The 23,992-nt window shown below is 40.3% G+C and overlaps 1 protein-coding gene across 1 annotated transcript in view; it reads right to left on the bottom strand.

Annotated features, from left to right (window-relative positions):
• Positions 1 to 98: 98 nt before the first annotated feature.
• Positions 99 to 23,992, bottom strand: part of LOC126874652 (acetylcholinesterase-like) — a 153,981-nt gene continuing 130,087 nt past the window's right edge. The window contains exons 5-6 of the mRNA XM_050636953.1: positions 18,535 to 18,692; positions 99 to 13,428 (exon numbers count right to left, since the gene is read on the bottom strand). Of these exons, the coding sequence (XP_050492910.1) occupies positions 13,304 to 13,428; positions 18,535 to 18,692 (283 nt within the window). The 3' untranslated portion in view covers positions 99 to 13,303. The remainder of the gene's footprint in view (positions 13,429 to 18,534; positions 18,693 to 23,992) is intronic.

Genomic DNA, 23,992 nt, shown 5'->3' with positions numbered 1-23,992 from the left:
TGTACACGTCGTTGTCGTTGTAGTCTGTGTAATTATTTGGCTATTCGTTAGGGAGGAAGTGGAGGACCGGAAGTGAAAGGTGGAGGAAGTCCTCGAACTTGTAGTAATCGTCGTATCGTTTATTTCATTGTAACTACATTAATTTCTCTTATACATAGCATCATTTCTCTGCTCTCTTCCTCTTTCATTTTTTTTTCTTTTTTTTTTCTTTTTCTTTTTGGTTTGGTTTCGATTTAATCATTACGTACAACGGTGTGTAACATTTATAATATCTTTATCTTTTATTTATTTTTGTTCTTCGTAACCTAACAACGTTTAACGCGACGCACAATTTCACAGAATTTGTTCTCCCATTTCTCTCTCGCATGTTTTATTCTCGTAGTACATTCTTTCACGCACGCATACACACGGTTTCATTCTCACCCTTGCTCTTTATATACTCTTCTTCCCTCTTTCGTCTTCTTTTCTTTTTTTTTTTTTTGCTCCGTTAACATCCCTTCCTCTTCTACACCTTTTCTTTTTTTGGGCGATTTTTTGTTTTTTTTTCTTGTTCCTTAATTTTCCGACTTTCGCTGTTTCAGCCTGTGCTCCTCTTTTTCTTTACCTCGAATTCTCGTCGACGAAAAGCGAAAGCGCGAGCACTCCGTGCAAGTGCATTGTTACGTACATACATACATATATATATATATATATATATATATATATATATATATATAATATATATTCATATTATATATAACATATATCGTTTTATATAATATATATAATATATAAAAATCAGTTATATATATAGAATATGTCTGCATATGGTGTTATATCATTATATATATTATATACAGACATGCACGATTCTGTCCACTATGATAGTCGTTAATTAGCGTACTAAAACAAAGTGAAGTTTCCTTCCTTTTTCCCTCATCTCTCTGGAAAACTATGCTGTTCTCCTCTTTCTATCCTGACACGCGACTAAAGCATATATATGGAGAAGAGAGGTTATCTTCGTTGAGCACATTTTATTTTATTTTGTTATTTTATTTTATATTATTTTATTTTATTTCCTCGTTTGCTTACACCTCGAAATGCAGTGGAACATGGGAACCATAGAAGACATTCGAAAAAACAGGCAAAGGAGGATAAAAGAAAATTCGAAGAGAATCCGAAGAACTCTACGAAGATATATCTGAAGAAAACCTTTCCTTAAATTCTCTGATAAAAAGACGATGGTTCTTTGTTTAAAGGGACTATTAAAGGCGTCAGAATTATTGAGCACACAACGATTGGCATGAAAGTCTCTAAAACGTGTTGGCGCGCTGGTCTTGTCTTCCTTTGATTCAGCGAAGAGATTAACGCTTCTTCCCATCCCTTGCATTATTTCCTTACCGTCCCCTGCATTATTCGCGTTGCACGTGTCCGAAGCTATCGGATGCAAGAGAATCTAATTTCCTTCAGCATGATCGATAAATGAATCTACGCGAACGACTCACCATGCTGGATACAGTTACGATTAAACTATTATACTGCCGTGTTAATTCAAACAGGCGTATCTGGTCGAAGGCTGGTTTCCAGGAAAATCACTTTTATCATTTAACAAGCAATCGTCGATTTCACATACGTCCAAAATATAAAACATTCTTACGTGTATCTTCGCTTTCCTTGTTTCATACGCATATAAATAAATTATTTCCGTTCTATCTGGCAGCAACAACTTCGCTTAAACGAAAGTCGCAGATGCTCCCTTTTCGCTTTACGCGGCGGTACACGTCAAATCGAACGAGACGTGTCACATTCTGCACGTTTATTATTGAACAATTTGTCGTATTTTTCATAAGAGTGGCAGATATTCCATGGAAAAATAAAGCAGGGATCGTTGTTTGTTGGATCGGAATCCGGCTGTTGGCCCACTTAGGTCGAGTTTGCCCCGCGGAAACGATCAAAGGGGTGGCTTTGAAGCGTGCTCGGGGGTAAGCCAGGTGTGTGCCTGTATGCACTCGTATTCATCTGTTCTTTTCACCGTTTCCATCTTCGCCTCAAAGTATACCGAGCCTCGCGGCTTGCTGCGCCCTTCTCCGCGTTTCTTTTTTTCCCTTCTCTCCTTCTTTTTCACTTAGGTGCGCGCTGACGGGGATGAAAAAAGAAGGAAGCAAAAGAGCGTGAAATTTCCTCTTCTGCGGGCGGAATAATTTAGGCGGCTCTCGACTTGCCACGAACGCCGATACGTCAGCCTCTATTTTTAACTTGTGTCCGCGAAACATCCCGACGAAACACTTCTACCACCTTCGATCGCAACTTTCCCTTTCGCTCGCGGTCCAAATTTCTCCTTTGTACGCTGCATCAGTCTCTTTAGCTGCTATCGACTTTCTTCTTTAATCTCATTCATTTTATCTATCGTCAGTAAGGATGCGGGGATTCTTGGTAATTTTAAACGAAATTTTTTTTTTTTGTCAATTTATCAACAATGAAACGCTCGACCAACGTTAGAATCCGACGTAATTTGAATTTTCATGTCGATCCGGAATATTACATTCTTCTTTTTAATAATGAGATTATCGAGCGTCGATCGTACGATATTTTGTACAGGCGTTTCCGATCAACTACGTCGGTGTTTCCAAAGCGCGAATTTTTAGAAACATTGCCAGACTGCGGATTTCTATGAATTCACGAAGAATTGGGAGATGCAAAAATGCATAGAAAATATACAGTGGCTACTGTACGTAAAATACAGTACAAATTACGTACTAGTTAATTATTTTCGATTACAATAAATTCCCCCTTCATTTAGTATCGTTTAATGATACCTTCGAATCGTCATAAAAACGTAACACTATAGAAACGAAACGTTACAAGCCAGAGGTAAAAACGTGTCATTGAAAAATAAGAATTAATGAAATAACGCGTTTCTTAAATTATGATAATTTTTATATTGCAACGTTAAATGGTTGAACAAATCTTTGTATAGATTCTACTTATTTATAAAAAAACGAAGTTACCCTCGTAGGAATTTTTATCTGTAAAAACATCCGCGGTCTGATCATCGATCTTTGCATAGTTCAACTGACTTTTCGTCTTGACAATCCGCGACCGCAGGAGACCTAAGAAAATCTCCGAGAAAGGGAAACTTCAGTTCGATCTCCGGAAACGATCGATGGAAATAGACGCAGGGACATCTGGTTCCGTTGCTTTTTCTATTTTCATGCTATTTTTTCCTCTTTTCGCATTCGCAGTCAGCGTTTTACGTATCCTTCCCTGGCTCTCACCGGTTTTATAGAGAACCTCGTCTCTCTTTCGCTTTTTCCTCCCAGTTTAAGCGGATTCGCTGTGCCGCTACTACTTTCCCAGTGGTACAGCCCTACGCTAGCCTCGGCCTCTCTCTCGGTTAAGTACCACTCTCATCTTCCTCGTTTTCGCTTTGTCGTTGTCTTTTTTCATGCGAACGGCTCGTTGCTTTCCCCGTTATCGTTTTCTTCTTTTTCTCTCGTATTCTGGTAGTACAGGCAGTAGAGAAGTACTATGTCGTACGTTTTAGTCGCTTTACAGCTGCACCTTTGGCTCCACCCCCGCATCACCGTCACCACCACCTGTTTCTCCCACATTTTTTTCCTTTTCTTCTCTTCCGTTTCAGAACACCGCGCCTTTCCTTTGCTCTCCGCTACTTTTCTGATCGATAGCTGTTAAGCGCGAGTTAGATGCAGTCAGATTAAGAGTTGATACAGGAGTCAGGTTAGGTTAAGTTCGACCTAGTCTGGGAGTTAAATAATAGTTTGCTTCTCGTAAGTTGGACCTGCGTTCGAATAATTGATAATTTTGATTCTGCTTCGAATTTCATTTGGACCAGGCAATAAGCTGAGAAAAGATTGGCGGTAGAAAGACCCGGGCGAAATGAATTTGTATTTAGAACGAATTAGCATTGATTAGTTAGGTTAGGTTAGGTTTAGTTGGGCGAAGGTTAGATTCTTAATCGGTAGAAAGCTGCGTTCACGTAAATGAAGTGTTTTACGCGATTTATCGTGACTGAAAGTTAGTTCTCATTCGTAGATTAAGTTCCAACTTAGATACATTTCATCTCTTTAATGTGGACGTAAACGATTTCTGAAACTGTACGAGAAACGGAGTCTAAAACCAATGACTTTCATACATTAAGAGGTTAGGACACGAACTTTCAATGCAATCAACTAATCCATTATCGTTAAACTATCACGATACGAATATAGGATATAGAGAATCTTGAAATTTATTTTTATGAAATAGAACAATGTTTTGAAAGAATTGCATGCGACTGAAGTGCCGATTAATTGTCGTTTCAACCGCACCAAATATTAGGCCCAGCCGTGCAAATAGTCGTTCTGTATTTTCGCGGTTCTCCCATTCTCCGCTGACAGGCGAATGAAAAATGAAACATCACCGAATATTCCGAATGAAAATTGATAAATTCTTAATTACTCGGCCGAGAGAAAACGCCGAATGAATTCCACGGGATTGGTTTTCACGCGTCCGTCGGCACGATGGTCGCGCGTAATATCGATACACACGGTCGAAACGCATCGACGTTGAACGAAACCACCGGCAACCTCCCAGAAATGAAATACAGCGTTCACGTTCACGCACCATCGAGTCATTTAATTAGCGAAATAACCGCGTTCGATTCCTTCATTCTTCTACTTTTTTTCGATTCTCGATAATCCATTAAGGGGCAAACATGGTAAATCAACGTGATGTCTCTTTCTTTTTTTTCTTCTTTTTTTATATCGATCAATTTACCGTAGATACCCGAATCTGTTTTTTATCATTGTGATTATTCAATATCGAGTTATGTTTCTCGACATCGTAATTATAAAAGGAGCGTATCGAAGAATTCGTTTAACGATGTTTCTATCACTAGTTTCTTCTCTGGATATTAATCTGAACAGACGCGAAGGAATCGCACACAGAATCGTGTCTGTTAAATTATCGGAATTTTCTTACGTCCTCGGTTGTGCAGTATGTGTTATTGTAAAATTCTTTTGTACTTTCGAAGCTCACCAATTTTTTTCTGGAAAAAGAAAGTCCCCAAAGGATTCTTTTATGACAAAAGGTTCTCCGCCAATTAATTTTGATTATTGGAACCTTCCCCAGAACCAGCTCAAATATTCCCGTTGCACCCTGCATAGGTAAGTTTGAACTATGAATATCATATTTTCCAATAATATCGCGTCTGTGCAATTTTCACATTATTTTATTGCTTGGTCCTCGACTCAGTAGACACGTTCTTCGTTAACCTGTTGGATCTATTTTCTTTAATTGAAAAGAGGAAGAAAAAAAGTCCCCTTTTCATTCGCGGTTTGTTGGCGCTTTTTTACTCTTTTTCCTCTCCTCTTCGTGTTCGTTCTTGCGCTTGTTTCTCGTTATTCGACGAACAGTCAGAAATACGAAACACGGAATAGCTCTGTCGAGTGATATACTCGCGTTTCTTCGAAACGATTAGGCCAGTTCAGAAGCTTCGTCTCTTCGCGAATCGCTGTGTTACGGAGCCTTGTTTTACACTTTCGCCACTTTCATCCTCTACACATATTTTTCAGCGAAGATAATAACAGGATTTGAAAAACATCGAGTTAAAAATATAGTAGGAAAATTTTTCGTCCGAAGCTCCGTTCTCGAGAAATAAATTTGAAAAATTCGCTGGATATTCATGCGCTTCACCATATTGGCAAATTTTATTTTATTTTATTTTTTTTACGCCGAGTTGAATACTTTAGATTCTAACAGCCTCAAATGGTAACCGTTATTAACCTCTGATTTGATGCAGTGTATGCGTCGGTAACAGCGAAAGTGTCAAACATCTCGTCTTCCGTATCGACAAGTAATTTTCACTATAATCATATCACGTTACAACGAAACAGTTGTGAACAAGTAGGAGTAAGAGCGCGTGTAAAATACTACAAGGCTGAAGTGAGAAAAAGAAAAAGAACTGTTTCTCTGAAAGGATATCGGATATTTGATTGGAGAAAGGCTTGTTTCCGTATACACCGTTCCACGCTAGCAAGGATTCCTGGAACAGCGTGCTTTCAGGGGCATCACCGCGCCCGCTAGTGACATCCTGAACGCATCGATCGCGATCAATTATACACTATGAGCTGCACACGCAGGAACAAACTATCTAAAGACAAATATTGACCCATTTCAGTTCCCAGACCTCCACGCGAACGGCGTTCTACGCTTGATTATCATTTTATCTAACGTTTCCTGCTTCGCTTGATCTCGAAGGTAACATGGACACGCGCGGCTCGAGTCTGCTTCCATTGAACCCTCCAATTGCAAGTTTCGCTCTTCACCGAGAAGAGATCAAGATTGAACTTCTAACTTCCAATTTTTATCATCGAATTTTTCTCTCCAATATACCAACGAAGAAAGAGACTTTGAGCCTTTTTAGACGAGAAATTCGAAATTCCTTCGTACGTTCGAAAAATAGCAGCATCGATCCAACACTCAATTTGATTGAAATGTTAATCGTTGATCGTATCGTTAATCGTCTTAATTGGCTAATAGCCGCGAGGACACGTCGATTAGTTAATTTGACGCGAGTAATGAGAACGCGAGGTCTCCTCTTGTGGGCAGGGTGTGTGAAATGGGTCGAGCGTGTTTTACGTCGAGGCACTAATCCTAACATTAAGTTTTCACGACAAGACGCATGGGTAATCAGCTAATGATATGTGAGGACGTGCTTAGCCGTTAATGAGAGGAGTGCGCATGGACGCCGCAGATGCGTATACGGTCCTTCCGCTTACTCGCCTAAATTTCTAACGAACACACGCCATCGCTGCGAAATATCCGGACGCTCGATTGCCTTCCGCAAATTCTTACTTAATTTCATACATGTACAGTGTTTTGCTGAAAAGAAGACTAGCGACGCGGCGCAAGAGAGGTTAAGGTTAGGGTTAGTGCTAGGATTAAGTTAGGTTAGGGTTAAGTTAGGGTTAGGTCGACCCTTATCTTTTATCGTTATGCGTTGCTGTATTGTTTTGTTTTTATATGAAAGAACAACTCCTTATCCGCATTTCTTACGTTAGACTTGTTTCCAGCAACGCACAGTATCTCTCCAGGGACGAATTTGTCAAATAAAGTACGAGAAGATATCTTTTATCATTCCTATGTCACGGCTTGATAAAATCGTTGACCACGTTTAACGTTCGAGTAAGAAAAATGTATTCTTCTTCGATTTCCTAAGCAGAAAATCCCAGCCATCGATCAATGAAAAATCGATCCGACTGTCTGGATACTTGGGAACGATGGTGCGCGTCGAATTGGTGTCACCAAAAAGGCTACGAATCACTCGCGACAAAGAGTTCTTCGAATAAAGGAGCATAGTGGCAGAGGTTAGGTATTCACGGGTCTGGATTAGGTCCCAAACCAGTTAGATCTAAAACAGGCACCGGTTAAAGTTACAAGCTAGAATCGTAGAATTAGGCTTAGGTTAGGTTTCAGCTTAGGCATCGGTTAGATCTAAGTTAGGCGTTCGGTTAAGGTCTCTCGCGGGAAAAATTGTTTCTTAGGCCTGTTTTAGGCTTGAGCTTTGTTTCGTATAGGTGTACCCTGTTGTCTTTCTGATCCTTTGGTATCGTTTTAACGAACGATCACCCTACCTCGTGTGGATGGGGCTCGGAATTCGTTTACGATATACGATGCTTGTCGCAAGGGTCGAGCGAAGACTTTTATTTCCTCGACGAAATAAAAATTCGTTAGGCGAAGTTGCAATTTAATCGACGAGTGACACAGTAGCTTTAATAGTGACTGATCGAGGCCCACTATCGAGAAAAGCCTGAGACGATAGTCTAAGAGCCAACAATATCATTTGGTAGAAAATATGGTCGTACTACTTCTTTGTTTCTTTCTCTCTCGTTTTTAATCAAAATACCAGATCCTTTCTCTCCTTCTGTCATTCGCATTTTCATACACACAAACACACACATACACACACACACACACCTTCTCTTCTTCTCTCTGCTCGTGCTTTGTTCTCTGTTTTTTTTTTCTTCTTTTGTCTTTTTTTTTTAGTGTGTGCACGCGCTGTCACACGGTGATTAAACGCTCGATGCTCTAACTACGAAAAGATTTCTAACGATAGAATCAACTCTCGCTATATATGATATATTTATATAGGTGATATGTACCAAATGGAAGATTCATGTTTCAGCGTGCCGTTTGCCGCGAGACGAGCACGAGTCCTCTAACACTCCAATTGTTAAGCTCGTTCGAGAACCTTTTTTTCCTTTTTTCTTTTTTTTTTTTTCGAGAGGATTTCACGTCGACAGCGGAAGCTTCCAGACCCTGCAGTGTTAAACAGTTATCTTTTAAAACGGGAGTATATTTTCCCGAAGCTTATTTTATTACCTTTAAAGTTTCACGCTCGGAATTTCCAACTCCAACTCAACAATTTTTGATTCGAAAAATATTTGAAGAGTATTTCTAGAAAACACAGCAAGTGACAGAATTGAAAAATTTGCTTCTCTCTCTTGGAAAATGTTCTATATATTAATAGAGAATATTTTAGTATAGAATTGAAGCGTAGTTTCCTTTCTAAATAGTAATTAATAATGCTGGAAGATGGGGTTACAATGTCGCCACTATACAAAAATTAAAGAATCAATACACATTAGTTGATCGATTTTTGACTTTTGTGAATATCATCTATTTAATATAAATGAATGGAACATTGATTTTTCTTTGCAATTAATAGATGATACATACTGGATTTTTTCTTCATCAATTTGGGCTATACTGATGCATAAGTGTGCTTTTCCTACTAAAAAAACTTGTTTCTTGGTATTTACGGTATTTTCTACAAGCGCTCTTCATTTTATTTCATGGATAGTGCTGTAATGAGTTTCAATCACGACTAGGTCTGCATTTCTCTGTCGATTATGAATCCCTCCCTCTCGTTATTACAATTTATGGTTCGATTACTATTTTATCTCAGGGATTGCGCTACGATGGAATTCAATCATAGAAAAAATATTACCAAGACTCGTCTGGGCTCGTCCCGCGCGAACGATCGCGGCGCGCTCTCGCGGCTGTTGTATTGCGACTCGGAAATTATCGGATGGCCTCTTAAAACGTTGTATATATATGTATATGTATATCTATTTTAATCGATCACTGTGTCTAGAATGTCGCTGTGTGGACACCTACGTCACGGAGCAAAAATTACACGGGTGCCTTAAAATTGCCTTACATCTACTTTGCTCGACGGCACACGTAATTAGATATACAGAGCTTGCATGTATATTTATATGTATATACATATATTGATCCTATACACCCACATATATATGTATAGATCGATATGTATGTATATATACGTTATATGTATATGTATATTTACATTGCTTAATGTATCTCTTAAGTTTCTATCTTGTCTTGTTTAACGTGTGTACGAGATTAATTCACGAGGTGCCATTTTTTTTCTTTTTTAGTTTTTCTGTATACGTGTGTCTTTTCGTGTGTGTCTCTGTTTCTTATCTTTTTGGTTTCGTTTCCTCAGTAATATCTGGCAGCCGTGCGAAGAAGTTGAAAAGTCGCTTTTCCCCCCTCTCTCCCCTCATCTTTTCTGAGTTACTCCTTATCCTTTCATGCTTCAGGGGTGCACAAGCCCTTTTTGGTTTCATTTCTGCTTTTTTCTTTTTTTTGAATTCCAGGAAACCGGATGTGAAAGATCCGGGCAAACGAAACGAAATTATTTGTCCATGTGCTCGCGTTTCGATTCGAGGGAGCGTTCTTTCTTCGTTGCGTTCCTTCCGGTTGCACGTGGGGAGGATCGATACAAAGTTTGTGTTCGAAGGTAGAGAAAGTGTACGATAGTTGAGAATTGACTGAAATAAAGAAACTTCTCGTTATTTTCCCACTTTTTTTAGTTTACTTGTTCTTGTTTAAAATTTCCCAAGCTTTTTTCCCCCTCCCCTGTTTCTTTAATGAATGCTGCCATTTTAGCGGTGCACCCTTGACATTCGCTCCGGCTCTCGAGAGTCGCTCGAGTTTGACCTGGACTGCCTCTCTTCCAATGGATCATAAGATCTCACTTTTCCTTTTCCTCCCTCTCTACATAGATACGACAGATTATTTCCTCACTGCTAATACTCGTGCATCACTTAGTACTTCCCTCTATATATTTTCTTTTTTTTTTGTTCTTTTGAATATTTTGTAGCAATTTAATTTATCTACGGTTACTTCATCGACTGGTATTGTCATGTTAGCTGTGCCCATCTTGAAAGTCCAGATCAAAGGTGTCTTATGTTTCGTGTTCGTTTTTGTTCTTGCCCATGGTCCTTGCTTTCGAAAGTTTCATCCCTTCTATGGGTCCTTGGAACCTGTAAAACTGCCAGCACTTTTATGGGAATCCAACGGTATTTCGCAAGATGAAGAATAATTTCGAGAGGGTGTAGGATAGTTTTGAAACTTGAGGCGCCGAGCTTCGAGCAGAGATTTCCAAGGAATTTTGTCTTATTTTCGAAATGCAGGTACTCCTTGCTAAAAGACCGAGGTCGCGTTGTCAGACGTCCTCGACGATCTTGGGGTGACAATAATTTCGACATCGCTAGAAAAAGGTGGTGCATAGATCGATGAGAAACGATTATTCGCGTGAAAGATCCTCCCTTAGGCCGTGGAGTTAATCTTCTTTGTTCAGCAAAGATTTATTGTCGATCGAAAGACGCTCGTCGTTGAAATCGTTCACTTCTCTTCTTCCGGGAACGTCCCGGTGACTAGTTTTTCCATTTTACAATCCTTTCACAATTGTGGTCAAAGTGCTGAGGTGGAATCGAGGGAGCTTCCAACAACGCGACGTAGATTACAGCGTGTATAGAGTGGACACGTTACTGTTTAGAGTTTCGAACGACAGATGGCGTTAATGTTTGCCTTTCTCCAAAGAACCAACAATTTAATAACATTCCACAAATCACATGGACTAATCTCTTTTTTCAACTTGTCCACAATCAATTGTATTCGTCAAAAGCAGACTTCGAGCACAGACAGATGGCGTTAATGTTCTGCAGAGAACCAACGATTCAATAATTTTCTATGAATCACCATCGATTAATTTCTGCCTCTAATTTATCGAAAATCAATTCTACTCGTTAAGAGCAAACAGATTTCGCATGGAATATTCAACCAACGACAGATGGCGTTAAAGTTTGCCTCTCTCCGAAGAACCAATGGTTATAATAACATTCCAGAGACCACATCGATTAATCTCCTCCGATTACTTATCCAAAATCGATTATTTTCGTCAAGAGAAAGCAGGCTCCGAGTGCAATTTTCAAAAATCCCATTTTGCCACACTTCTGGCCAAGATTAGTCCGACCAAGTGTCGGAGGTCGAAGAAACGGTGGATCGTTTCGGTCGAGCGGATCACGTGACATTCGAAGCGGTGCGGATTCGGTGTGAAAGAACGGCGACTTCCGGCGAGCGATGGTACGCGCCGGCGAGACAGGGAATTTATTTATAACGATGCCGAGGTTGGGAAGGTTGCCAGAGAGAGCCTGGTTTGTCCAATTTTGCGGAGCGGACAAGCGAAGCGTAAATTCCTCGGGAAACTGACACGATCTTTCCCTCTTCTTCTCCTCTTTCCCTTCCCCTTCTTCTACCCACCACTTGCTTGTCTTTCGTTTCGACGAGCAAATGGCACTCCCCGATTTGAAGGTGTTCTCGAGCCACCACGAGGACATCAGTCTGCACTTAACCCGTTGAATTTTCAAGAACCCTCTTCGTTGAATCCTTAAAGCCGGTTTTCAACGGTCGACCGGTTTCGAGAATCCCGATTTAGAAACCTCCTTACGCTTGATTCATGCTCCGTTTGATCACTCGCTCGGATCGAGTGTCTCATTAAGAATTTCACCTTTCCCCGGATTGGTTTCCATTTACTTTCTCGAGTATCGCGTTGGCATCAGTGGTACGTTTTCAAACGGAGCTGTTTCTCGATTCTGCTTTGCCACGGAGGAACTCTTTCCACTGCAGTCGATTGGGGTGGTCTAATTGGTCTAGTTGAAACCGCCGCGGTCACAGATCCACTTCCTCCGCTCTTTTCCATCTTACGAGGACTTGGTCGTTGGTTGATCTGTCTTTGAAGAAACGCCGGAGTGTTCTCAATCTTGGTGTTTTGACCAAGGAATTCCCTTCGTTCTGGCAACTTCGCAACCCGTTTGCCGTCTGTTCGCAGAAATGCTTCAAAGGTCTGAATTCGCCTCGCCTCTCTCACCGGGCAAACTTTCCGAATGCAATTTCACTTGGAAACTCCTGGTAAATCGTTCCGCGGCTCTTTTGAACGGTTTAAAAGGCAATAACAACCCAGGGCCAAGACGACCGGTCATCCGAGCTTGCGTTCTTCGACGAGCAGAGATTGTTGCCAAGATTTTGGAGCGGGTCCAAGCGATCCAGGATCCCCGCGCGGCCGTTCTTATGTAAAACCGGAGCACTTGTTGCGTTTTACTAATGAAACTTTTGTGTCACGAGCCATCGATTGCACGAACAGGTGGTTAATAGCGGCTGGTGTTTACGCCAGCCCTGCAACACGTCCTACCCTGTCACGGTATCGATCCGGCCCGCGTTCCGCTATTATTTATGCAAATTCCATGTCCGTGCGAATGGCCCGCCATTTTTATTCAAATCCCCGCGGTCACCGGTATTTTCGGGGCGATCGACAGTTAGCCCAATTCTAAACCACTGGTCCATCGAGAGTTTTCACGCCTGCAGCCATCCTTCGGGTCTTTTTGACCCGACCTCCGCGGGACTTGCCGCGGTCTTCGCAAGAGGAATCGATAGTTCAACCTTTTGCACATCCAGCCCCAGTCCCCGGTCGGAGACACTCGAGCGACGTAACTCGTTAGGCTGTCCTCGTTTTCTCGGTTCATCAATCTTCCAGCCCTGGCCATTAAGTCGCCGCGATTCAGGTTTTTTCCACGAAGCCTTAACGAATCTGCTTCGCGAATAGCCGGATCTTGCTTATGCAAAGTTTAGGCAGAAATCTCTGTTCCCTCGAAACTCTCGCAAATCTCTGATTGGAATCTTGTTATCTTCTTCTTCCTCTCTCTCTTCCTCGATGTATAGATATATATATATATTTTTTTTTTCGTGTTTTGTCTATGGGAGGGAGAAAAGTGGTCGTTCGACGGCAATGGGTAAGCCGGGACCCATTGATCTACCCAAACGATTAGCAGGGTGTTAACCACTAACGAGATCCTGGACCGTGAACGAAGCCCTAATACCTGTGCAACTGTTTGAACCCCGGATTGCTGGCTTTCAGAAGGCTGTCGATCGATAAACGGTCCCCCTTGCATTGTCTTTAAATGACTCTCGACAGTACCAGGATCGACGACAGCGCCGTGATCGCCAGGGAGTTGCCTAGATCCTCCGCACCTGCCGACACGCTCGAAGCTATCGCGCTGTTACAGGCTTTCGGAGTTACATCTGAAACAGAAAGCGAGAGTATAACGTTGGAGGAATGCTCGGTGAGTAACGTGATTTCGAACAGCTCCGCTCTTGATCCTACTCGTTAAAGGAGCCCCGTGTCGAACACGGTCCTCTGTACAAAGGCGATTTACCTGCCTGCTGGGAAATATATATTCCGGCGTTTGGCAGATTGCAACGAACCCTTGACGACTAGCATCGATGCTGCGATATTTAGATGTAATACGCGATATAACGAATAATATAATTTTAATAATACAATTTATAATACATTTTTAATAAATTATAATTTATTTAAAATAAATAATTCTCATGGAAATTAAGAATCCGCCATCTACCAATGAGAATCACGCGCTCGTAAATTTTCTCTCTAGATGCAACCTATATAAATTTGATGCAAAATTCTGCACAACGTAACAACCGATTTTGCAAATTATCGAGATTGAAGAATCGAAGAAACCGATGATCGTCTCTCTTCTCGAAGAGGGGAAGCTCCTCATATTCTTTCTCCGTAGATAGTAAACGATCTATTCGATAAATAACCGTGGTGGTTGCTATGGGGAAAATCATTTTTACTTACAAAAGACTGCGCAAGGATAAAGAACTCGAGGATTGGCGGAAAGTAAGGCAGCGTGATGTTGGTATATAGGCGGGTGTTTTTCAAGTTAGGCGTCGCGAAAAATACTGCAAGCCCTTGGTTCAGGCTGGTACGTGATCCGTGAGGTTGCCATTAAGCGGAGAAGATCGATCACGAGCCACTCACGCGATTCTAGCTCGCGCCAAGTCCCTTCTGAATTCAGTGTATAGAACCGAGTTTCCGGATCCTTTAAAGGTCCGCACGGACTGGGCTACGTTACGAGGAACAGTGGGTCTTAACAGTCGATCGACTGCATCCTCGTTCGACTGTATCCTGACGATTGAACGATGTCGTCGATGGATTGTGAATCATTGAACAGGGCAACATAGGCTTCAATACACAATAGGGCCATTGATTAGCTAAACATAGCATAGAAGATCATCTCATGACTCTAACTCTCGGACACCATTTAACGCATAGTTCCATTAATTTCAATAGGTGCAACATTTCGTTTTAATTTAATAACGATCAATCGATAGTCGCACTTTCGCCGAAATTCATCGTGTTGAGACTGGCCAAGCCATTTAACTTGAAATCCATGTCATAACTGTTCTCATCCCTCGAGGATTATATTTTAGAAGAAACCAAATTGCTCATATTTTACTCGGAAGAGCTATTGGGTTGGCAACTAAGTGATTGCGGATTTTGTCACTATCATCTAATGGTAAAATCACTTAGTTATCAACCCAATATGTCCAGTAGAAATTAAATAAAGAATCCTTTAACAAATTTACACGGAACCTTCTAAGGAGAGCCAGTATCCCAGCTCACCTAACTGATGATACGCTTGTTCGTCGGTGGACTACGAATATTTCTGCAAATTATTATTGCTATTTACTCTTAATATTTATTACTATTATTATCTACATTCATATCTCATATATTTCCACATATTACCTAGCTTTTTATAAATTGCGCCATAATAACCATAAAGGTCCTCGGTGTATTCATCACCGTAGACGCAGTTCGAAATACGATTCCAAACTTTTGATCAACGATGTACCTATCGAGTTACGAATCTCACGCTGTATACGGGTCACCATGTCCATTTGTTAACTGTGTCCTAAAATCACCAGCGTGACTCGTATTTTTCACCACGAAATCGTTCTATAAACCAGTGTATCGCTAATCTCACGCGCTATCGTCGCGCAAGGGGGTTGAAATGTGTTTCATGTTTGTTTTACGACGTCGTTCGCTCTTCTTATCGGGATCTGATGCTTTGAAAGGAAAAAAAAAATATAGCGATAGGAAAGAAAAAAACCGATCGGTCACACGGGTCCACGAAAATTGTCCGGGACCGCAGGAAGCTCAGGGAACTCGCAATTCCCAGATTAATATCGGAAAACCGGAATACAGAGGGGTTTCTTCTTGGCGAAGCGGGCAAACGGCAGCCGTCTGACCACAAAATAACGAGTCCACTGTGGCAATGCCCCCATCGATCAGCGCCGCGAATCTAACGTATCGGTTACCCCGATACTCAGCCTCGACAACGATTCCAGGAATCCCCCGCTGCAATTCGACGGAGCAGCAGCAGCAACCTGTCGTATTCCTAATACCTGTTTAAGTTTCCGCCGTTAAACCACGAGATAACCGTTGATATTACAGCGTTCAACGTACCCACCGATCCTCTCGCCTAACTTAATTAATGGGACGCTTAATTAGCCCGCTAGGAGGGAGGCAGCTGTGCAAATTGCCACGATCCTCGTTTCTTTTAATAAGAGTCGCGGCCAACCTTCAGGATCTTGCAGAATCGATAGAAACACGGTATTACGAGTGGACTATGGGATTTCCGTAGGGTGGACCGTAATTCGTGGTATAAATGGGGCCAGGGGTATTCTATGGATTGGCAATAACAATTGGGAAAGAGACGAGGAACGCTGTATAAATAGATTATAGGCGGTTAAGAAAGATTCTATCGGTGAACACGTCGAACGGTATGTCACGAATTTTGTGTGTATATGGTTGGCTGAGAATTATACAGGTGCGTGTGAGTGTCCCATAAAGCGTGCTACTGTTATGTATTATAGTTGTTCATAAAATAGCGTTTCACGTTTGGAATAATAACGCCGGAGAATGAAGTCACTTACCAAGTTACTGTAACTTGACACTTTAACTAAATGATAGCGGATTAATCAGTTTTTCGTCGCCAACGCTTACCGACCGATAGCCTACTAATCGGCTTTTTGTCGCCGACAATCTCTCTCATTATTCGTGCAGTAATTTGTTATTTGGTATTAATGTACCTGGCTCAGTTGCCTCAGTTGCGTTGCTTTATGAGCTTCCACAGTTTTATGCCAATTTGAAAAACTTATCGTCCGCGATAAACGAAAAGAATGGTATTGGAGAGTCTAAACCGAAACAGAGCCAGCGCCAGGGAGAATCCGCGCCTGAGCTGCCGATCGGACGTGCGTATGCCGTTGAACAGAATGACGCTACTTGTTGTACAATTTACGAAGCCGATCGACGTACAACGAAACTGCCACGTTCAGGTATACTCGATAAGCTTTCTTGTAAATTAATAGAAAAAAATTAAATTAATAGAAATTAAAAAAATGAATAGAAAAATAATCTTTTCTTATTTCTCCGCGTTAGGAATCATGTACTGCACGCATGTTACTCGGCCGCCCCTGTATAATGGCACTATGATTTATTTAATTAGTAATTATTAATTCTTCGAACCTCGTAGAACAAAAGACGAGAAGAAACGATCGCCTGGCCGTAGATTAAATCGTGAGACAGGAGGGTTAATTCGATGGTGTCTTGCTGGTCCGAGCGACTACTGTTCCGGACTATCGAGTCTTCGGATCGTTCGTTTAAAATAACGAGGGCATGGGGTAGAAGCAATTTCGTTGGAGGACGCCAGCCAGAAAGGGGAGTGGCGACAGCGAATTCGATTCGACCGAATACCAGCTTTAATCCGGAACAATCTCGAGCAAACAAACACTGGGAATTATGCGACGGAATGCGAAACGAGAACACGCGTTGTTCTATCGTCACGCAACAACAGCAAGCGGATAATTGCTGGAAACGTAGAAACATCGGAAATCTCGTTGATATCGATCACGACCTCGAGTTATTTTTCCTATCCCGTTGACGCAATCTTGATAATTTCTGAACGAAGTAGTCGCCAACGCGTTGGGCAGGTCGGGCATCGTTGATTTAGGGACCCCAAGGTGTTTCGTCGATCAGATAAAGAATGAACAGCAAAAGAATAAATCGAAAAAATGAATGAGAGAGATCGGGCAGAATGACTCGGAAACAAAGCGCGTTAATGTGGCCCTATTTGCAAAATACGAATCATATTAGCTTGGTGTTTATTAAATTAATTGTTAACTAATAATGAAATTACAGGAAGAATATTCGTTATTGGCTGGCACGAACGATCAAAACATTCGTGAGATCTGCGTATGCGAGTTTCTGGAGATTTAGCTGCAGATAGAAATTTTACGAAAAGTAAATCATTGATAGGTGTATCGTAGATCGGTAGATGTACAATGGCGGACAGAGGAAGCCTAACGTTTTTTAATCAACCTGTAGTGGTATACCTTATAAAAAATTAGCAATCTATTTATTAAAAACCGAGAAGCTATTACATTACGTCGAAGAAACAAATTTTTAAAATAACAAGTAAAATAATTAAATTTTCGATTTCTGTCAAACGATAACAACATGTAGAAAGAACGTAGAAAATTTCTCATCGTTGGAATATTAATTGTTTGCATCAAAGGTATCGTACATCATAATATTATATAGTATTATAGTATCGTTATTATATATTATTACTGTGGAATATTATACAGCATTGTAAATTAATAATATTATACACCAGAACGTCGTCAGTGAGCTGTGTTTTTCCACACTCCCAACAGTGTTCAATTGCACGCGACTGATCTGTATGGGATGAGTGGCGCGACTAGTGGCAAGTGTGAAAGGGGCTTAAGGATCTCGGCACTGTGCTCGAGCGTATGTTTAGAAAGTGGATAGTCTGCGATTGGAAGTCGCCGAGCCATGAGGTGTCGATTACACGACTGTTTACAGAATGCATGAGGTTGTTTACGGATTGCAAGTGACGCCTTGGGATTGCCAAACAAGTGGAGACTTTGTCTGAAGGATCCGACCACGGAATGAGGAATTCATCGATGCGTTTTTGCTAAACGGAGTTTAGGGACTGCAGTTATCTCAGAGCCTCGAAAGAGCAAAGTCTCTCGATAAAAAGATAGAAAAGTATCCAGTACAAAATGCATTAAGGCTCGTTTATACAAGAAGCAATTTTAAATCCTCTTTCGTTCTTCGTTGTAACGAGGAAAATTCTTGAGAGAGGAAACTTGCAAGCGGGCAATTAACGAGAGAGTCATGCGAGTCACTTGTCACAGGAAAAAAGAAGAGGACGTTCTAATGAGGTTAGGTAGATAGATTAGGTTAGGTAGAATAGGTTAGATAGATAGGTTAGGTAGAATTTTGACACGGACCTGGCACTCCCTTCAGCTTTGGTAGAAAGTCGTTCCAAAAAGCACAATACGTGGTGTGTGGTCCTTTTCCAAGGCCGTTCTCCTGCGCGTTTAAGATGTAGTACTGCGGCCGGTCCCTCGAATATGGCGGCCAGTCGGCTTCCTCATCAGTCGGTTTCCTGAAAAGCAATCGATCAGTTAGTAGAAACCGACTGTGTCACGAGTCACGTTCAGCGTGAATCCAATGATCAATCTTTTGCACTGTGGAACGAACCATTCGCACTCGAAATTAGCTTTAGAAGAAAATAGAACACCGAATATATTATACAGGGTGAGTGAGAAATCGTCGTAGAGTTGGGCACGAAGCTATTCGTGAAAAAATAAGTCGAGAAAATATAATGACAGTTTTTCATGTGACGCTACGTTTATGGGAAGATCGAGTTTGAAAATGATCAAAAACAAAAATGTCAACTGTACTTTAACTTGGCTAGATACCGACGATCAGGATTTAGCAAATCGACAGTGAGAGATTATTATACACGGTGAAAATAATGTTAAATAATATTTTCTTTTTTAAGAAAATTTTTCAAGAAAATCATTCTCAAGATAATAAAATATGAATGTGTTTAATTACGAACTGGTCTGATGATACATTCCCAAATTTTTTTTCGAAGAAACGAAAGAAAAGATTGTATTCCATATTTTCGATTTATTTTCACACGCGATAACAAAGCTTGGGATGTAAAAATGTTATACCAAATTTTTTTCTTATTTTTCACGTAGAATCGCCTCTTATCCGTTTGTACTACGATTTCCATTTTTAAAAATGAATATTTTAGTTCAGATGAAAATTTACTAACTTTTGAAACAGAATGCGACTAAAAAACGAGATCTTTCTGTAGTGTTCCTTAACGTTCTTTAATGTTCCTTAATGTTCCTTAATGTTCCTTAATCGTACCAAACATAAGCAAACTAATCGCCAATTTCTTCTCTTTGAAACTTTTTGAAATTATCGAGTCGCTGAGAAAAGCAGCATCGATGATACTCGAGTGCAAAAGGTTAATATTGGATATCAAAGGTTTCCTATTTCAGACTCGGTCTTATAATCGTTTCTCGAGTCCAAAAGGACATAAGAACGTTTCAAATTTCTCGGTGGAAAGATTAACGATGACCTAGCTGATAGTCTAGTTGATTTAAAATTTCATTTGTAGGTTAACTACTACCTGACTGTGGCAACTAGACGGGACTAAAAATCCCTAGGAAGTAAGGTTGCGCACGAAACGGTAGACTAACGTGAACCAACTACTTAGTTTATTATTTCGGAATTAAACCGCGGACTTTAAGTATTCATGGGAAATTTGATAGTGAAAAAATATATATTCTGCCCGCGATTTCGTTCGCTACTACTTCGTTCGTGGACTACTAATACACGGAACAATTTTGGAACAGATAAATTTTTACGAACGAAATATCTACACATTTTTTATACTAACAATTAGATCATTCTCTTCCTTAGTAAAAAATATTAAATTATAAGAAGGTTTCAGAACAAACACGACGTAAAGAATAGACGATAACCATCGTTGCTTGACATCTAGCAAACATGGAAGCGCATACAACTCAGATCCCGGAGTATTTCTCGGCTTCTATAAAACGGATCGAGATGAAATATACCCTATTTTCTTTCCCAGACACTAAGCTATACAACAGAGAAAAGCTCGTCAAAATTCGTTCAGTAGCTTTTACGTGATGCGAGTGCAAACAGACAGACAAAAATTCCAAAAATGGATTCTTTTCACTGCGCAGCTTATGAATTATTCTCGACTGACTGTTTTATTCCTTTTTATTCGATGTACAAATACCATGCTTCTACCGTTTTTTATTACAGTGCTGTGAATAATTGTAAACTCGAACACATTTTCCGCGTCACTTTCTTTACATTTCCATGAAACCACTGATTATATCTAGATATGTTAAACGAAATTGTTTTGTAGAGGTTAAATCGAATGCTACAGGATATCAGGAGACGTTACTTCAGACAGAATTATTGCTTTTAATAAGTACTGAAAGAAAAGACAGAAAAACAATTTTTCAACAAGACAATGCTCCCATCCATACAGCCACTACGATCAAAATTTCGGAATAGAATTATTACCAGGCATTCAGTCCCGATCTGAACCTGATCGAGAATCTATGGGGAATTCTAGTGACAAAAGTTTACGACCAGGAGAAGCCATCTATGGAAGATGTAGTTGAACTTAAGAAAGGAATAAAATCCGCGCGAATATTCAAAATGAAATTTCAAACAAATTGATGGATAATGTAACTAAGGGATTAATGGAAGTGATCAAAGATAAAGAAGGATCCACTAAATATCGAGAGAACCGGTAAGTAAATTAACGTTGAGTTTACGTCGTTTCAGAACGAAAAACACAATTTCAAGAGAAAATTCAATTTTTTCCAGACTTCAAAGGAAGAAAACTCTTGTTCGTTGTACCTTTACAGTTTTGTTTCATATCATACTATGGAATTATATAAACGATCCTGTCAATTTTTCTTCTAATATTACGAAAAATCTAAAAATGGGATTGAGTTTTGTGATTAATCGTTGCAATGTACGTGTACAGACAGATATCCAAAGTAGTATATCCAGCTGTAAATGAAACAAGCTTTCATTTCTGTAGTTACGTTCATAGGGATATAAAAATGTGTAAAAATCCGCAGTCTCTTCCTAACGATTCAGTAGCGGCGGTAGAAAAAGAGAACGTGAAAAACGATGGTTTGTTATATTGTTTTTTATATCACAGGCGGATTAATTGGCGATGTCGCGAGGATATTACGTCGCAGGTAATTAATTCAAGTTACAGATAGCCGGAGACACGAGTCGTGAACATGGACAGTCAACCGAGTCTCGTTTAAAATTAATAACAACCAGCGTTGGTTAATAAATTGGACGTTGACTGACCTACCAGAGGTTACTTTATTAATTATTGAAATAGCCTGTCTTTTCCACCGCTATCTGCTGCGTATCAATCAAATATTTACACGGCTATCTTTGTCTCGTTAATCAATTAGCCGTCGACAGATCGACTTTCTTCTCGTTCGACCGGATCAATTACAAAGCAACAGATCCGTGTAATATGATAAAAAGTGAAAATACGCAGAGTAGGTAAGAGTTACGTCGGCGTTGCACAGTCGCCTGTCTTCACGTTAAATTGTCATATTTAAAAAGCACATCTTTTAAGCGCTGCTGACCGATAGCCGCAACTTTCCCCTTATCGTTGTTGGTTTCTTAAAAGCAGTCAGCTGTTGCAGCCTCCTTGAAAACTTTGGAAAGCGTGTGCCTGAAACGTGTGGCAATATGTAAGCGACGACGAGTATACTCGTCGAACACAGAGTGCGTGTGGCTGTTATAATGTAGAATTAAGTTGCAATGAAATGGCTGTTTCATTTCTTACATTTATCACCGACGGTCATAACACAAAGTATTGCCATTTCTTCATGACGAATATACTCGTCAACAACAGCTAACTGGTTAAGCTTGCGGTGCCTGTTATAATGTAGAATTAAGTTGCAATGAAATGGCTGTTTTATTTCTTACATTTATCACCGACGGTCATAACACAAAGTATTGCCATTTCTTCGTGACGAATATACTCGTCAACAACAGCTAACTGGTTAAGCTTGCGGTGCCTGTTATAATGTAGAATTAAGTTGCAATGAAATGGCTGTTTCATTTCTTACATTTATCACCGACGGTCATAACACAAAGTATTGCCATTTCTTCATGACGAATATACTCGTCAACAACAGCTAACTGGTTAAGCTTGCGGTGCCTGTTATAAAGTAGAATTAAGTTGCAATGAAATGGCTGTTTTATTTCTTACATTTATCACCGACGGTCATAACACGAAGTATTGCCATTTCTTCGTGACGAATATACTCGTCAACAACAGCTAACTGGTTAAGCTTGCGGTGCCTGTTATAATGTAGAATTAAGTTGTAATGAAATGGCTGTTTTATTTCTTACATTTATCACCGACGGTCATAACACAAAGTATTGCCATTTCTTCATGACGAATATACTCGTCAACAACAGCTAACTGGTTAAGCTTGCGGTGCCTGTTATAAAGTAGAATTAAGTTGCAATGAAATGGCTGTTTTATTTCTTACATTTATCACCGACGGTCATAACACGAAGTATTGCCATTTCTTCGTGACGAATATACTCGTCAACAACAGCTAACTGGTTAAGCTTGCGGTGCCTGGTATTTTCGAGCATTCCTTGTGCTTTGATCGTCGACACGGACGAACGTCGAAGTAAAACTATCGAGTTCCACATCTCCGAATCTACAGAACGTGCTGTAACTGCAACTACCCCGGACTCGCTCGTAGTATTTTCTCACGTTTCCATTGATAGTTCCAAATATAGTTTACACTTAAACATAGTACGCATTTTAATTAATTCGAATTTCCTTAACTCAACCAGCCGAGAGAACCGGCATCTGGCCAAGAATCGAACACGCTTGTTCCAAGCAAAAACAAAGAGCAGAGAGGAAAAGTACGATGCCACTTTGACGATGTCTCCTTTTTAACAATTTTAAGACAGAACGTTAGTGGTAGTATCGGTCCCATTTCAAGTATTAAATTGAAATTAACCGTTTGCAATTAAGTGGAAAAAATTATAATTGGAAGCGTCGTTTTACATTTTGGTCCGCGGTTATTTACATAAACAACACCGCTGTGTCTGACACAAGCATCGTCACATCGACATCAGCAATTGCTAGTTGAAACAAACATCCCTAAGTTTGGTTTCACATGGCGAACAAGATTGATGAAGATAGGTGTTCCAGGAGTTGGTCGAGTTCATCAGTTTGGAAAAGAATGAGACACAGTGAGATCGAATGACACGCCACTCTCGACGGTTGAGCAGTTGTGCAACTCGATCTGAACTCAATCGTCCATGAAACAACAGCAGCTCGCGCACGAGACAATCGTGAAATTTGTTTATTTTCGAATTTTTTAAATTAAACTTCCGCTAACGTATTTGTGAGATTTTCCCGATTAAAACAAGACCAAACACGATATAGTTTAAATCACATTTACATACAGACATTACGTATTCACATATTGAATTTACCAGAGAAAATAATCGTTGTCCAGTAACACTGGACATAAATCATTGTTCGAAATGTAAACGTAATGTTAATTTTGTTATCTTCCCATTTTAAATTTAGCGACTCTTTACTTTTGCTTACTTGCATTAATCCGTCGGTTACACTATCCATCAGTTTATTTGAAGTTTCGTTTCGTCCACGCGGATTTTATTCCTTTTGTAAGTTCAACTATATCTCAATAGGTGGCTTCCCTGGTCGTAAACTTTTCTCGCTAGAATTCCCCACAGGTTCTCGATTAAGTTCAGATCAGGACACTCAATACTGACTATGGTAATAGTTTTATCCCCAGATCTTGAAGCCAT

Source organism: Bombus huntii, chromosome 16 (genome assembly GCF_024542735.1).
Source record: "Bombus huntii isolate Logan2020A chromosome 16, iyBomHunt1.1, whole genome shotgun sequence".
NCBI lineage: Eukaryota > Metazoa > Arthropoda > Insecta > Hymenoptera > Apidae > Bombus > Bombus huntii.
Note: the sequence above shows the minus strand (reverse complement) of the source record. Positions and strands in the feature narration are given on the sequence as shown.